At 40.1% G+C, this 17294-nt stretch overlaps 1 protein-coding gene across 15 annotated transcripts in view; it reads left to right on the top strand.

The window, feature by feature from the left end:
• PTPRK (protein tyrosine phosphatase receptor type K) overlaps positions 1 to 17294 on the top strand; it is a 658422-nt gene that overhangs the window by 279500 nt on the left and 361628 nt on the right. For all 15 annotated transcript variants that reach the window (XM_082251915.1, XM_082251914.1, XM_082251916.1 and 12 more), the window contains exon 6: positions 7550 to 7724. In XM_082251915.1, the coding sequence (XP_082108041.1) occupies positions 7550 to 7724 (175 nt within the window). The remainder of the gene's footprint in view (positions 1 to 7549; positions 7725 to 17294) is intronic.

Genomic DNA, 17294 nt, shown 5'->3' with positions numbered 1-17294 from the left:
TTAAACCTATATTCAGGGTGTAACATGTTATTGTAGCACTGGTCCCCGATCCACAATTATGACAAAGGGGAGTGTGAAACACATCTGCAGATCTGTTGTGGGCTGTGTGCATGTCTTCATGTAACTGCATACTTTTATCTTTGGATGTGCCACACATTTTTCTTTCTCCAATGTACCCAGTTGGCTGCAGAGCAAGCAGGCACCTAGGTTTGCCACGGCAGCTTGGGATCTCACAGGCTGCATTTTGAGTGGTGTGTACCTAATATACTCTTCCCAGGGGATCTTCTCCCCCCGCTTGCTGCCTGCCTACATCATTCAGTTATGTGAAAACTACAACATCCGATAGCCTTTGAGACTGTTGGCTTGTAGCTCTCAATGAACCACAGGGTGCTGTTGAGTCTGTAGATGTCCTGCATGGCACCAGTGATCTGTTGATCAAGGGTTCAATGATTATCGGGCGCCTGCAAAAAAAAAAAAAAGTAAATGCACATTTTTTACCCTGAAAAAAAAAGTGAATTTACAAATTTTTATTTTTAAAGTAAACTTTTCCTTTGCGTATTATGGGTTCATGGCCTTTAAGTATAAAAGACCCTTCTATGAAAGTCCATGTATGTGTTTCAAATCTGAATCCAAAGTACCCTCCATTGATCTCAATCTATCCTGCATACAAATCTGGCTCTTATAATTACATCTTTCAAATCGATCAATCTCAAAACTGGCACCTTCTTATAATATTATGTTGTGGTTTTTGACATTTGTGAAAGAGGTTTTTGAAAAGAATAGGATCATTTTGTTGCTACATCTTTTGTTTACATGAAAGTATGGTAGAGAACTTTGAGAGTGGCAACATCCCGATTAAGATATAGAAAAAAATGCCCGCCACTGGAATGGGGACTTTGTGGCACGGCAGACAAAGGCTCAAACAAAATTGTGTGTGTGTATGTGTGTGTGTATGTATATATATATATATATATATATATATATATATATATATATATATATATATATATATATATATATATATATATATGGTACTGTATTACATTTTAAAAAGGGAATATAGATCAAAAAATTAACAGCTTGAAGATGGTAGATATGCAACCTAATGGTGCTAGTTGCTAGAAACCTTGACCAAAGTCAATGGATTGGTTGAGACTTCCAGGATGTCTTTCGATATGTATAAAAGTAAAGTGTGTGTGTGTGTGTGTATGTATGTATATATATATATACATACACACTGCTTATCTGCTTTTGAGCCTTTTTTGTCTGTTGTGCTGTAAAAAGTCCCCATTCCAGTTGAGAGTAATTTTTTTTTTCTACATCTTTTATTTACTATCCTTTTTGAACCAGGCTATGGTTACCAAAGAGGTAAAGAAGGTGTGATTCCCAGACCTAGAAAATTGGTTTGGCCATCATCCCTGATGTCTTTTAGAGGGTTTGGTGCCTCAGACCTAGAAAATTGGGACTTTATGGGCCAAGTAAACCAGTGTTTGTAAAATTTCTTATACAATTTTATTAAATAAAATGAAAAAAAAGTAAAACAGAACATAGTGACACTCTATCTGGTGTCTGGGTTATAGACCCATTGGTGATTGTGAAGTAAGTAGAGAAAGGTGACACAGTGATATGGTGACATGTGAATATGGCTCTCTGTTAGTCCACGCTGGAGATTTCAGCCTGGAGTCCATAGAGAGGAAAATCCAAATTCCTACGTGTTTCGGCTTACAGGTATAGCGCCTTTATCAAGGAAGATTTGTTCACCACATCTGTAAGTATATTAAATAAAATGTCAACCTAAGCATTCCATGGGAAAAATTCCCTTTCATTGCATGATTTTGATATATACTTGGGTAATTGTATGCCTGATCCTGTGTACCTTGCTTCAGATCATTTGTTTTCACACTGAGAATTGATTGGGCTGCTGCTGTTGGGGTATATGATACAGTGAGGATGTTATGGATTTAAATTCCTTGGTTAAAGAAATATATGAGTATTTGATGTTGATGTTTTATAAAGGCGCTATACCTGTAAGCCGAAACGCATAGGAATTTGGATATTCCTCTCTGCGGACTCCAGGCTGAAATCTCCAGAGTGGACTAACAGAGAGACATATTCACATGTCACCATATCACTGTGTCACCTTTCTCTACTTACTTCACAATCACCAATGGGTCTATAACCCAGACACCAGATAGTGTCACAATGTTCTGTTTTACTTTTTTTCATTTTATTTAATAAATTGTATAAGAAATTTTACAAACATTGGTTTACTTGGCCCATAAAGTCCCAATTTTCTTGGTCTGAGGCACCAAACCCTCTCAAAGATGGGTTATCAAAGAGTACCAGTGATTTAGTCACCACCAGTATAAAATGAGGCAGCACTTAAACGTAGATGATTTTCAGTAGCGTTTGCTGCTTTTCATTAGACCATGTCTGGCAGCAATACAATATAAACTTTTCCTAGCATACTTACCATCTAACAAAAAACACATTTTTCATGGTTTCAACAATTTGCATTTAAACTAAAGTGTTTTGTTGCATACGTTTAAAAATATATGCGGGTACAACACTGCTTCGTCATGGTCCCTCTGTGAAGTGTGATCCCCAACTCTAACCTTTTACCAGAGTTCTCATTTTGCAAATGAAGAAATTGAAGGTGGATATGTCTGGCGATAGGTCATTCCTCCTTTATGATGCAGTAACAAACCAGAAGCCCAACACAGCACAATGGCAGCTAAAGAACTCTTGTGTTTCTTCACGCCAAACACAACATGCAAAACAAAAATGGCAATTGCTCCAATTTATAAGAAGCTTTTCAAAGTAAGGTGCACCGTGGAAAGTGTGTTTCCCAGAACAGCACAATACAAACATTTTCTTGGGATACTACAGAGAATACATAAAACAGAAGTTGAAGTACAATTTTACTTGAAGCAATGGAAATTCACTGCATATGTTTGCATACAGTATATAATGGGCCATGCTGACAGTAAAACTTTAAAAACTAAATAATACACTGTGTTGTGTCTGTTTCTGAGCTTTTCCCGGACTTGCTTGTGAAGATTGTGGACATTGTGATATGAGCTGCGGCTTTAATAAGAAACAAACCTAGATTGAACAAAACCAAACCCTTACATAAAATAAATTTTACAATATTTACAGTATTTGTAGTATTGGATAAAAAAGACTGCAGCATTTATTTAACAGATAACCCAAGTTGCAAACCAGTTAATCAATACATCAACAAAATTAACCTAGTCTTTCATGGCTTGCAAAACCAGAAAACCCAAAACCTATAAACACCTGTCACTAGGGGGGATTCCAGATGAGCCAAGTCAATCTGAAGCCACCTTCAAAATGTAATATTGTAACTGGACAAAAAAGAGCTACAAACAAAAGAAGGGTCCTCGGGGGTTCCTTACTAAATGCTGGAAGGGTCCTTGACCAGGGCTTGACTAGGGCTCCTGGGAGGAATTACAAAAACTTTGTTAATATGAGTAGCATGTGATCATCTCCTTTTTTTTTTTTTTTTTTTTTTTTACTTTACTTTTTTTGCTGCATGCTCTTAACTGGTTGATTAAATCATCCTGAAGAGGAAACCCTGCATATATTTATTTTAATGATGATAATTATATAATGTGATTGCTGAAAAAAAAAAAAAAAGAGTTGATTAGTTGTAAAAGCATAATATTATACTGGAATGGCCAAGGGAGCATTTTCTCCTAATATGACCAAAACTATTTTCCAATACTATTTTCATGACCTAACAGAACAGTCTGAAAAGTCGCATGTACTTATTGTAAATTGATACATAAACACAGAAATACAATTTTGAAGCTGAGTAAATAACTTTTGGTTAAGCCTACAAAAGGCATGGAAAAGTTAATATTGACACTCAGGGGTTAAATTTTAGTTTAAAGAAAATGGCAAGCATTTATTTAAAAGACACAGCACGACACTTTTAGGACATATTTTTGGATGTGCTAAATGTCTTCTACTCTCTTGCTGGCACGTTTTTACTTTATTCCCTGGGTCCTTTCAATTGTGTGTTTTGATGTCTGTCAACATTTTAACCCAGACTGATGCCAGCGTGAGGGAAAGAGAAAAAAAAATCGAGAGAACAGGTTGTCATCCAAACGCGGCTGTCAAATATAAGAACAGTTGCAAAACTTGAGTCCATCGGTGTATAGGTGTGTGAGTGTTTGTCCTTCTATATGGATGTTTGTGTGCATACGTGAATGCACATGTGTATAACATATATTTATTATCCCTTTATTGGCCAACTTAAGTTTTTTTTTTTTGAAGATAGAAGTTTTTTAGGTGGGATTTAATACCTTGTTTCTTAAAAATGTTAGGTTTGCCATCCTAAAAGTAATCACTTAAAGGGGAGCTTTGTAATGATGATCACTGCATGTGCGTGGAGATGTGGGTGTGTGTGTATATATATATATATATATATATATATATATATATATATATATATATATATATATATATATATATATATATATATATATATATGTATGTATGTATGTATGTATGTATGTGTATATATATATGTATATATGTATATATATATATATATATATATATATATATATATATATATATATAGTACTTTCAATATTCATTAATTGTTTTTTTTTTTTTTTTTTTAGAATCTGACTTTTTTTTATTCTTGTAGAATGTAAAAAGAAATACCACCTTTTGCATATAGGAATTTACATATAGATGAAACCACATTTTTTGAGTCAATAAGTGACAGGCATTATGGTGGCAGTATGAAAAACGGTATACTGCTACAAACTGCTTGGAACCCTAAAGGGAGCATACTGTGTCTCAGAGGTAGTGTCCCGCCTAAAACGGAACTTATGTGAGAGTAACCATAGCAAACCCCTCATTACAAGTTTATCTGAGAGACCTTGATTTCCCTTACAACCTAAACAAAAAATTGTAAAAACTAATAAGCCTGGCCCATACACAATGTTGGGTCTGTACCCAACCGAATCAGGACATGGGGTAGGAGACCCCGACCCACCCGATCCCTATTGAAAGAGTAAAACCTGACTCTTTGTCAGCATCAAAAACACTGTAGGAGTAGAAGAGAAGAAAAAGGAGTCAGGAAGGACAGATAGGTAGAGAGAGGTCATTAATTGTTTTATGACATTCCAAAATTATTGTGTATTATGGGGAATATATAATAAGGTGGCTTTGCTTGTGGTACTGGTAATGCATTTGAAGATTTTCTTTCTCCTCTTCTCCCCACTCATGTAATTCAGTGATAAGTGATCAAGAAGGTGGAATATAGTGAGAAATCTTTCCAATGGGAAAGCATGACAAAACACTTTGTTTGTGAGATGCCTTTTGGGTTTCATTAACTATTCATTGGTGCCTGCACACTCTGGCGTAGGCAGCACTGGATACGAGCGTGGAACTCGCCTTTTCCTGCACTGCAATTTGGTGTCAACTGGCCCTCATGGATAAAAAGTGATTTAAATTTTGCTTTTCTCACCTTATCTAAAACTAAAAATTAATGCATTAACAATTAACAGTAGAGCAGTTTCATGCAAATCCCCTTTTGCACAGTTATGCAGACCATAGGCTAATCTCGGCTGGTTCAGCAGGATGTCAATGGGGGAATCTTGCAAATTTCTTTCCTGCAACCCATCTATGGCCTGCCTAAGGCCCGTTTCACACTGATGTGATGTGGTATGACCGCAGAGTTTGGTGCAGGTTAGGTATGCTTTCTCATTGACTTCTATTAACTCCTGCTGTTTTCATGTGCTTTTGCCTGGATTCTTTCCTAGGTGTATACCAGGGATCCTTAAACTACGGCCCTCCAGCTGTTGAGGAACTACACATCCCATGATGCATTGTAAAACTCAGACATTCACAGACATGACTAGGCATTGACTTGACTTCTAACAATATGACATGACAAGGAATTGTAGTTCCTGAACACCTGGAGGGTCATGGTTTGAAGACCCCTGGTGTACAGAATATAAATGGGTACTAATATTTAGGTAAATGTAGGTAAATAGGTCAAGTTGATCCAGGGAATATTCGATTGCCTCTCGGGGGATCAGGAAGGAATTTTTTTCCCCTGCTTGGGCAAATTGGATCATGCTTTTCTGGGGTTTTTTCGCCTCCCTCTGGATCAACTGCGGGTATAGGATTGTGTATATGGGATTTTATGGTTGGGGTTTATTTACCGTTTTTTATTGGTTGAGCCAGATGGACTTGTGTGTTTTTCCAACCTGACTAACTATGTAAAACTGCAAGAGATAGCAAAAGTCAATAGGAAAATGAAGCTAACCCGCAGGTAAACTGCGTTGCACCAGTCAAACAGCACCACATCAGCGTGAAAGGGGACTTGTATAGTGAACATCATGTGTTCAGCTTCCCAAATATATTAAGATTACAGAATGATAAAGGACACACTCTTTACAAACATTTTATCATTAACGTGAAAGCTATGCATATTTATACTCTGTGGAATTTCTATTTACAGTAATATAAATGCAATCTTTTGCTGGAGCACTATTGAAGGTGTTGAATATCTGTGTTGAGCAAAAGCCCATGAGCTAAATTTATTGCGAGTTAGTCTTTGTATAGGCACAGAATAAGTTATTAGAGATGAAGCTTTTTGTAGCTTGTTATACTATATCTCTTCGAAGCAGCTGTGTCCCGATCTGATCTTATACTGTGATTTCTTCTGTTTATTAGAAGTCAGTTGGGGTTGGCTTGGTTTATTTCTCTGTTAAATTGTGAATTTCATTACAGGCTTTGATTTGGGGTGATATGTTACTAGAAAACAAGCCATTGTTCATCCATTTAATTGCTTTATTAAGTGATTGCTACTGCTGATTAAATGGCATGCATGTGCTGGTTGATAAAGGTGTGAAGTATATATTTTTTTACCTTTTTAATGGGTATACAGTTCTCCACTGCTTGGTTGGAGAACCAGTGCTCCGGTGTGTTGTATTGCAGCAGCTGTGGAGAATTCTTCCTTTTGTCCAGAGAAATTGGAAGATGTTATAGTATAGAAAGGGGTCCCCAAACAATGACAGCTGGTGAGCCACATGAAATATAAGTGGCTATGAGACATAATGAGTCACACTGAATACAGGAAAAAGAAATGCTATTTTATTAAATTGATAAAAACGAGGCAGAGATTGCCTGAATATGTGGGGAATGTATAATGATGACAGGTGCTGGGAACGTGTGTAACGAAAGTAGATATGCCGTGCAGATAAGAATAGTATATGGGAAGTGTATAGTGATGTCTGCTAGGTACTTGACACCTGCTCTGAGACTGTACAGCAGTAGTACCCAAGCCTCTGGCTGGGTTCCTCTGTTCTGTAGTCATGATAGAATAGCTTGTTAGGCAGAGACCTATACTATATAGTGGACTAATCAGGAACATTGAAAGTTTGGTGTGTGCATTTTTTTATTTATTTTTTTTATTTCTATTTTAGAACATTTTTAGAAATTATGTAAATGACATTTGTAAATGTTTTAATGTTCTGACATTCATGCTGTTACATTTTAGAGACGGAATGGAGAAGATATCCCTGTAGCTCAAACAAAAAACATCAACCACAGAAGATTTGCAGCCACTTTTAAGATGCGGGAGGTGACAAAGGCAGACGAAGATCTGTACAGATGTGTAACACAATCAGAGAGAGGATCTGGAGTCTCAAACTTTGCTCAACTAATTGTCAGAGGTAATTTTTTTTTTAATTCTAAGGATTGCAGGATCTGATATATGCTATATAGAAATATATGCACACACCCCTGTGTTTCGATACTGATTTTGTGTTTTTTTTTTTCTTCATATAAAATGTGTTTTTTTTTTGGGATCAAATATATCAGTGCTTAGAGTTGATGGTTACATGTTTTGTATTTTATTTTTGTAAATGTTGCATTGCCTATTCTGTCACATTTAAAACTGCTTTTTATATCTCTGTGCAGGTCAGTGTGATTGCAGTGTAAGGGCTCATGCACACGGCAGTTCAAAAAAAGCTGCTTTTACAGGCATTTGATCTTTTATAAAAGCTTGAAGAAGCTTGTGCTTTTTTGTACTCTTTTTTTTTTTTCAGTTTTTATTGAGCTTTTTTGAGCATAAGTGTTTTTTTTTTTTATTATTCAAAAACCCTTACCTCAGCTAATTGTGTGTGTTTTGGATGCTCTTTAAACTTTCTTGCAATTTTATTTTTACGCTTTTCCGGGCATTTTTTGGCACTTAGGTGTTTTTATTGCTCGAACGTTCCTCTCAAAATTGTGAGTTTGGTGTGGTTTTCTGCCTGTAAGAGCATATGCATCTAAACTCCTGAAAGAGCCATGGTGTACATCAGTGCTCGACAAATCCCAGGCGCCAGGTCACCGTGGGAGAGCCGCCTGCCCACTCTTTGCAGCTCAGGGCACCAGACAGCCAATCCCCCCCCCCTCCCCCGACTGGTCTCTGTGGTTTCCAGTAGTGTGATGTCCAGGTGTGAGTGTCATGGGAGGGGAAGGGGTGGTCTCCTCTCATCAGGCGGTCACTCCTCCCCCTCTCCAAAGCTTGAGCAGGATCTGAGGATGAACGGCTTCTCTGGGGAAGAGGTATTGGCTCTCTTATGCTGCCCATGCTGCATCACCGCCAAACTGGCCTTCCTCCAAGAGGCTACCTCCCCAGAGGCTACCTACACCGTGCCGGAGGGATTGGCAGAGGGACATCAATTCTCGGCAGAGGGTGACCCTGCAGAAAGTGTAACCTCCAGCTGACAGAGTAGGTGGACTGTAAGTACTCTTAGTGGGAGGTTTTCTGGTGGAGGAGGTTTTCTGGTGGAGGATGGTGCACGGGAGCTGCCTGGGCTGTGTGTTCCAGTACCTGCACTGTGACATGCTGAGCCAGCACTCCTTGGAACGTTTACTGTGAGGTGGAGTAGGGGAGAAGAGGCAGGTCGATTTGCTTTAGAAGAGTCCTTCTATGTCCTCTGATAAAGCCCTGTGTACCAGCAACAATTACCACTCTAGTGCATGTACACAGCTGGACTCCGGTACTTCATGGTGACCAGAAACCCACGAGAGCAATGAATAGCCACCCCGGGGGACACACATGTAGGCAGAAAGTGGCTGCAAAGAGGCAGCAGAAGATCGGCAGCACTGGGATACTTCTTACATCTTTTTTTGTGTTTGTTAAAGTCTCACTAAGGCTTTGTTTAGATGTGCAGTTGGGTGATAAAAATGTGCAGTAGACATTTTTTTGCAACCCACCAATGGCCAACCTTAAGCTTTAATAGGCAGCAGATGAGGGTGTTTTACATGCCACAGTCCCAATGCATTCGGCATAATAGGGAGTTCCCCCCCTATAACAGGTTTTTAGTGTTATTGTTTCTGGCCAGTCCATAACCTTGACATAATGGCATTAATTTGGAGTTATTGACTGGCCACTCTGCCAGTAAGTTAGTTAGGGGGCGCAAATTACCTGCCTTACCCTGGGTGCTGACCGCCCACGCTACACTAAAAAAACTGGCTCCTAACTTTATCTGGCTCCTAGAGTCAATCAAATTTATCAAGCCCTGGTGTACATGAACACATTGGCTAACATGGAGGGGAATTTTCAGGCAGAAAAAATGAGCTAAAAAAAGCCTCAAAAGCCTGTAGGAGCAACTTCTTTGAGCTGCAGTGTGCATGAGCCCTTAACCCATTTAAAAAGCATTTTTACACTAAAATCATACAGCATACTTTCTTGCATATGTACAGTGCTTTGCGAAAGTATTTGGTCCCCTTGAACTTTTCGACCTTTTGCCACATTTCAGGCTTCAAACATAAAGATATAAAACTGTAATTTTTTGTGAAGAATCAACAAGTGGGACACAATCATGAAGTGGAACAAAATTTATTGGATATTTCATTTTTTAACAAATAAAAACTGAAAATTGGGCGTGCAAAATTATTCAGCCCCCTTAATTTAATACTTTGTAGCGCCACCTTTTGCTGCGATTACAGCTGTAAGCTGCTTGGTGTATGTCTCAGTTTTGCACATCGAGAGACTGAAATTTTTGCCCATTCCTCCTTGCAAAACAGCTCGAGCTCAGTGAGGTTGGATGGAGAGCGTTTGTGAACAGCAGTTTTCAGTTCTTTCCACAGATTCTCGATTGGATTCAGGTCTTTGACTTGGCCATTCTAACACCTGGATATGTTTATTTGTGAACCATTCCATTGTAGATTTTTCTTTATGTTTTGGATCATTGTCTTGTCGGAAGACAAATCTCCGTCCCAGTCTCAGGTCTTTTGCAGACTCCATCAGGTTTTCTTCCAGAATGGTCCTGTATTTGGCTCCATCCATCTTCCCATCAATTTTAACCATCTTCCCTGTCTCTGCTGAAGAAAAGCAGGCCCAAACCATGATGCTGCCACCACCATGTTTGACAGTGGGTATGGTGTGTTCAGGTGATGAGCTGTGTTGCTTTTACGCCAAACATAACGTTTTGCATTGTTGCCAAAAAGTTTGATTTTGGTTTCATCTGACCAGAGCACCTTCTTCCACATGTTTGGTGTGTCTCCCAGGTGGCTTGTGGCAAACTTTAAACAACACTTTTTATGGATATCTTTAAGAAATGGCTTTCTTCTTGCCACTCTTCCATAGAGGCCAGATTTGTGCAGTATACGACTGATTGTTGTCCTATGGACAGAGTCTCCCACCTCAGCTGTAGATCTCTGCAGTTCATCCAGAGTGATCATGGGCCTCTTGGCTGCATCTCAGATCAGTCTTCTCCTTGTATGAGCTGAAAGTTTAGATGGACGGCCAGGTCTTTGTAGATTTGCAGTGGTCTGATACTCCTTACATTACAATATTATCGCTTGCACAGTGCTCCTTGGGATGTTTAAAGCTTGGGAAATCTTTTTGTATCCAAATCCGCCTTTAAACTTCTCCACAACAGTATCTCGGACCTGCCTGGTGTGTTCCTTGTTCTTCATGATGCTCTCTGCGCTTTAAACAGACCTCTGAGACTATCACAGTGCAGGTGCATTTATACGGAGACTTGATTACACGCAGGTGGATTCTATTTATCATTATTAGTCATTTAGGTCAACATTGGATCATTCAGAGATCCTCACTGAACTTCTGGAGAGAGTTTGCTGCACTGAAAGTAAAGGGGCTGAATCATTTTGCACGCCCAATTTTTCAGTTTTTTATTTGTTAAAGTTTGAAATATCCAATAAATTTCGTTCCACTTCATGATTGTGTCCCACTTGTTGTTGATTCTTCACAAAAAATTACAGTTTTATATCTTTGTTTGAAGCCTGAAATGTGGCAAAAAGTCGCAAGTTCAAGGGGGCCGAATACTTTCGCAAGGCACTGTATTTGGTTGCTTCTGGATGTAATCCATTTATCTTATAAGGTATAAAAGAGGACTGCTGCTCAGTAAGGGCCACTGTCTATGCAGAGTAGGAGAGCTTTGTAAGAGAGATAGAAGAGCATGGCCAGACGAGGAGGGGATCCAACTCCCTTTTATATGTCCGGGTGTTTTTCCTTCCCCCTTTTTTTTTTTTTTTTTTTATTCCCATTCTGTTACTCATTGCATACCCTAACTTTTTTTTTTCTAGCCCCCCCCCCCCCTCCCATGTTTTTCTCACTTTCTCAAAGCGCTGCACATGTTCCAGATATTTGCTTTTGTGTAATTTTGATGTACAGATGCAATATGTCCTCACCTTTTAGGCCTCTAGAACTAGGTTGTGTACTGTGGTCTGCATACATTCCTAATTTTGTAATTCTTTGATGTGGTATTGTTGTCTCCCATATATTAATATTAAAAAAAAAAAAAAACGGATTTGGGGTTCATATGCTTGGATATACAGCTGTTGAAACATGTGTTATGATGCTTTTTGACATGCTGTTTATTGGGAATATGTTTTATGCTGTAACCCTGGTAGGTAAAATGTGACTTTGTTATTTAAAATCACACTTGTGCTTTGGCTTCATCAACACTCTTTATGGAAGACCCAGGTGGTAAAGAATTCTAGCCATACCCCTAAGGCCACAATTGTTGAACAGGTACAAAAATGCTGATCCTAGACTCTAATTCCTGAGCTAGAACAAACAATTGATAGGAAAACAAAACTCATAAATCCTTATTTGTACACTTGGTCTAGATCAGTCTGAATCAACATGACAGCCAGGTACCTGGCATGTTTAAAAGTAGTGATCTGCAGTGGCATCCTCCACTTTTAGCTATTGTAGTATGATTATTTATACGGTCTTCTGTACAATGTGGAACAATTTAATACAAAGATTGCCAGGAAAGAATTGGAGAACTCTTCAGGTAAAGTACAAAAGCTCTTTAATAAGACAGTACTAAAGCATATAAATGTGCACTAAACAACGTATGCAAGTGTTTTGCAGAATAATTGGTAGACCTCTGGGTCTGTTTTGTTCATAAGGAACCTGCATAGTAAATTAATAAATGCTGTTGAGAGTTAGGTATGTAGATTCTAACCTGTATTAAAAAAAGTGGACTCTGCACCTGCAAATTAACTAATGGTCAATACGTTGGTAACTTAAACAATAAAATAAGAGAAAATGCACAGACCCCAAGCCAGCTACCGCCCAATATAATATAATTGATTGAAATCCTGTAAAAAAGTATAATTACAACAAAGACCCATCGTAACTCGTGTCCTGATTAGAATGGTATCTGCTCCAAAGAGAGAGCACAAAATGGCCCAAGAGGAAGTTTCTCCTTTTCCAATAAGAGAGCATTTTATGAGAGGTATAAGTACTTCCTGGGTGTTTCTAAAGTAAGACAAAAACAGAGGAAATTCCCAGCTTAACTCACCAACCAGTCTGCTTACCAACCAAATTAACCTGTCCAACAGTATGCTTTAAAATCAGGGGTTTAGTTGGCACACATTTGCAAATGCATGCGTAAGCTGCAAGGCCCCTTAACGGCACCCTGTACTACTTGCAGTTCTAACCCTACTAATTTATGAATGTCTCCACAATGGAAGCACATGCATTTAATGGATAGAGGAGGGGCAGGTGGGCCTGGATGTAGCCCTGTCCTCCCCAAAGGATGTGGGGCACCATGGAAGAGGAAATTCTCAGCTCAACTCTCCAACCAGTCTGCTTGCTAACCAAATTAACCTGTCCAACGGTATGCGTTTAAAAACAGGGGTTGGTTTCAAAAGTAATTCTCAGTTTCTATGGTCTGCTGTGCAGCTACTTTGTCTTCTGTACATACCTTTGCTAAATTCTCTAAGGTAGATGTTCAAGTTTTGGATAGAAGGCACCTCAGGCAGCCCTGTAATATGGTCACACCCTTGATAGCATTGCTTGGGGACATCCCAATGGTAATGATTAGAAAGCCCCAGGTCCTAGGATGGTCTATAAAGAAAACTTTTTTTACGTTCCTAAAAAAGCCTATTTTCTTGAAATGCATCAAAGGACACATGATTCAACCCTCTGTCTGTTCTCCTGTTGCTTGCCACTGGACTGAAAGGGGTTAATGCCAGCCTCCTTTAAATTTGAGTCTTAGTGTTCATTTTCTTGTAAAGTAGCAAGTGGACAGCTTGTATAACAGTATAAATTTGCTGTCCCCTCAAAATAACTCAACACACAGCCATTAATGTCTAAATCTCTGGCAACAAACGTGAGTACACTCCTAAGTGGAAATGTCCATATTGGGCCCAAAGTGTCAATATTTAGTGTGGCCACCATTATTGCCTGAACCCTCTTGGGCATGGAGTTCACCAGAGCTTCACAGTTTGCCACTGGAGTCCTTTTCCACTCCTCAATGACAACATCACAGAGCTGCTGGATGTTGGAGACCTTGCACTCCCCCCACCTTCCATTTGAGGATGACTCACAGATGCTCAATAGGTTTTAGGTCTGGAGACATGCTTGGCCAGCCCATCACCTTTACCCTCAGCTTCTTTAGCAAGGCCATGGTCGTCTTGGAGATGTGTTTGGGGTCGTTATGTTGGAATACTCTCCTGCGGCCCAGTCTCCGAAAGGAGGAGATTTTGCTCTGCTTCAGTATGTCACAGTACATGTTGGCATTCATGGTTCCCTCAATGAACTGTAGCTTCCCAGTGCCAGCAGGACTCATGCAGCCCCAAACCATGACACTCCCACCACATGCTTGACTGTAGGCAAGATACACTTGTCTTTGTACTCCTCATCTGGTTGCCGCCACATATGCTTGACACCATCTGAACCAAATAAGTTTGTCTTGGTCTCATCAAACCACAGGATATGGTTCTAGTAATCCATGTCCTTAGTCTGCTTGTCTTCAGCAAACTGCGGGCTTTTTTGTGCAACATCTTTAGAAGAGGCTTCCGTCTGGGGCGAGAGTTATGGTCTGAGTACTGACAGGCTGACCCCCCCAACCCCTTCAACCTCTGCAGCAATGCTGGCAGCACCCATACATCTATTTCCCAAAGACAACCTCTGGATATGACGCTGAGCAGATGCACTCAACTTCTTTGGTCAACAATCGTGAGGCCTGTTCTAAGTGGAATCTGTCCTGTTAAACAGCTGTATGGTCTTGTCTACCGTGCTGCAGCTCAGTTTCAGGGTCTTGGCAATCTTCTTATAGCCTAGGCAATCTTTATGTAGAGCAAAATTTTTTTTTTCAGATCCTAAGAGTTTTACCATGAGGTGCCATGTTGAACCTCCAGTGACCAGAATGAGAGAGTGAGAGCACCAAATTTAACACGCCTGCTCCCTATTCACACCTGAGACCTTGTAACACGAACGAGTCACATGACACCAGGGAGGGAAAATGGCTAATTGGGCTCAATTTGGAAATTTTCACTTAGGGGTGTACTCACTTTTTTTTCCAGCAGTTTAGACATTAATTTGTGTTGTTATTTTGAGGGGGCAGCAAATTTACCCTGTTATACAAGCTGCACACTCACTCCTTTTGTAGCACCCTCCTGGGTAGGTGCTAGGAAAACCTATAAAGGAGGCCCTACCTGCTTATCAGGGGGACTGATTGTTCAGCTAGACTGTCATGTGTTTCCAGGTGTGCATGTTGAGCTTGGGGAGTCTCACCACTGTGTCCAATGAGGGCTCTCATTGGACAGTGGAGGAAATCTGGCCAATAGTTTGTATCTATTCCAGAGGGCAGAATCTGCCGCAATGCATCCTGGGAGGGGATATGTCTGAGGGGGGCACGTGACAGAGCGTTCTTTGTGGGAAGCAGAGTCCCAGGAGGAGGGTGACAGCTGTCTCTCCTCCTGTCAGCGGTAGTGAAGGTGTCCTTGGTGGTCGGCCTGAAGGACAGAAGGTTGAGCTGAGCTGCAGAGTGGGATCCAATGTGCTGAGGACCGAGTGGAGCTGCTGGGGCAGGAGTTTCCAGGAAAGCAGTGTCGTGACTACTGTAAACTGCCCAGGGGTCTGCCTAGGATAGGGGACCACTCCAGAGGGTCAGAGGGATCCAGGAGCCAGCTAACCAGTAAAGGGGGCATTGAAAGGGGGTGCCTGTGCTTAAGCCCTGAAGATAAGTGTGTGTGAAAGGGTGCTGGTGCGGCCCTGAAGTGTTAAGCAATACAGCAGTCTTATAAGTAGCTACCTCAGTGAAGAGGGATATAGGAATCTTTAACTAGGACTTTGTGCCACATGAGTGTCAGAAGTCAGTTCAGCATTAACAGACAGCAAGTCAGCTTTAACCAGCGTTGACCGGCATTCAGCCAGCGTCAATTCAGCGCTAATAGGCGTTTTTCAGTTGTCCCACTAAAATTGTGCATAGTTGAGCCAGAGTTCACAATAACAATAATCCCATCCAAGTTCACAATAACCCTAAAAAAAACCCCAAAGATACTGAACTGTTCCTTGTCTCAGTGCTCACACTTGGGGAACATAGTTAAATGTGCTGTTGTTGTTAGCGGTAACCCTGGCGGACCCATAACCAGCAAAACGGCTGGGAATCCTGCTAAATATATATAATATACTACTTTGTAGGATTTCTGGTGCCTCCATTTTTTATTTATTTTTTTAATGCTGCTTATTAGAAGTAGGAGGAAGAAAATGGCGCATTTGCAGTGCTCTAAAATAAAGTGGCTGCTTTGCAACCTTGAACAGAAGAACTGTGTGCCTTTTCCTGCCAACTTGTCCCATTGAGGTGATGTACCCACTGAGCTCGTTGCTGCAGAGTTGTGTTCTCTTGTGTACTGTATGTAGCCCAAATGGCTGCTATGTTTACCCTGGCTAATATTCTGCAGGCAGAGGTTGTCAGCAGATAAATTAAAGTCACACTGCAAAGCTCTTTCCGTTTGCTACCTATTCAAGTACTCCTATATTGTCCTGACAGTACACATAACTGAAGTTTATTTTTAGGGGGATGGGAGTGTGTTTGGAAAATGTGAGGTAGTGATCTTTAAGTGTTTTTTTTAACTATGTTTTGGGATTTTTTTTAATCTTTAAGACGACCTTAGTAGTTACAACAGTGTAGCATTGCAAAAAAAGATCACAAAAAACAAACTATACTATGAAATTATTCTGCCTAATTGCTGTGAAGTTGAGGGGTTCAGCTTTATTCTTTAAAGAGCACACCTTCTGCTGAGCCTGCAGTATTCAATTCAGGCCTGTTACTGCTAGATAAAATACCCTCTCCCACTTCCACCTGGGCAGAAGTTCTCGCCACCCCAACCCCACTCCCCCGGTTGAAGTCACAGTTGGTTGCCCACATATGCCGGTTCCCGAAGACTGGTGAAGAAACCAGCTTGGGTGAGCACAGTGCTATATCTGTGGGCAGGTGAGTATTAAAAGTCAGCAGCTACAGTTTTTGTGGCTGCTGACTTTTAATTTTCACATACCCAATTGAAGTTTCTCTTTAAAGACACCTCTCTAACGTGCATTTGAAAGGATTGGTCTTTATTCCTTATCACCCTCAAAGTTGATATGGAGGAGAAACCTTTCCCCATTGTACGTAATTTATATATCTATAAAAGTTTGCATTCGTACATGTTCCCTATGGCAGTGTACTGCTCCCCATGTACTGTTTGGCACCCCCTTGTCTGTTTGCCTTGAAAATGAACAGAATTGACTTTAAAGAATCAACACTCACCCAGTAGACTTGAAAGGAGTTCTGATTCTTTTACAAACAGCCCATAAACCAAACCCAAACACATTTTCTTATCCCTAAATATAAATGTGCAATCTATGCATAATATCATTGCTAATCTAGTACAGAAAATAACTGACTTGACAGTTTTATTTGATAGCTGCATACAGCTTTTGTGAAGCTTACTCAACCATGAACAGTAAATGTAAATTCTATGTAAATTGAGCATCTAAGGGTGTGAAT

This window comes from Pelophylax lessonae, assembly GCF_965119305.1.
Source record: "Pelophylax lessonae genome assembly, chromosome: 3".
Classification (NCBI taxonomy): Eukaryota; Metazoa; Chordata; class Amphibia; order Anura; family Ranidae; genus Pelophylax; species Pelophylax lessonae.
Note: the sequence above shows the minus strand (reverse complement) of the source record. Positions and strands in the feature narration are given on the sequence as shown.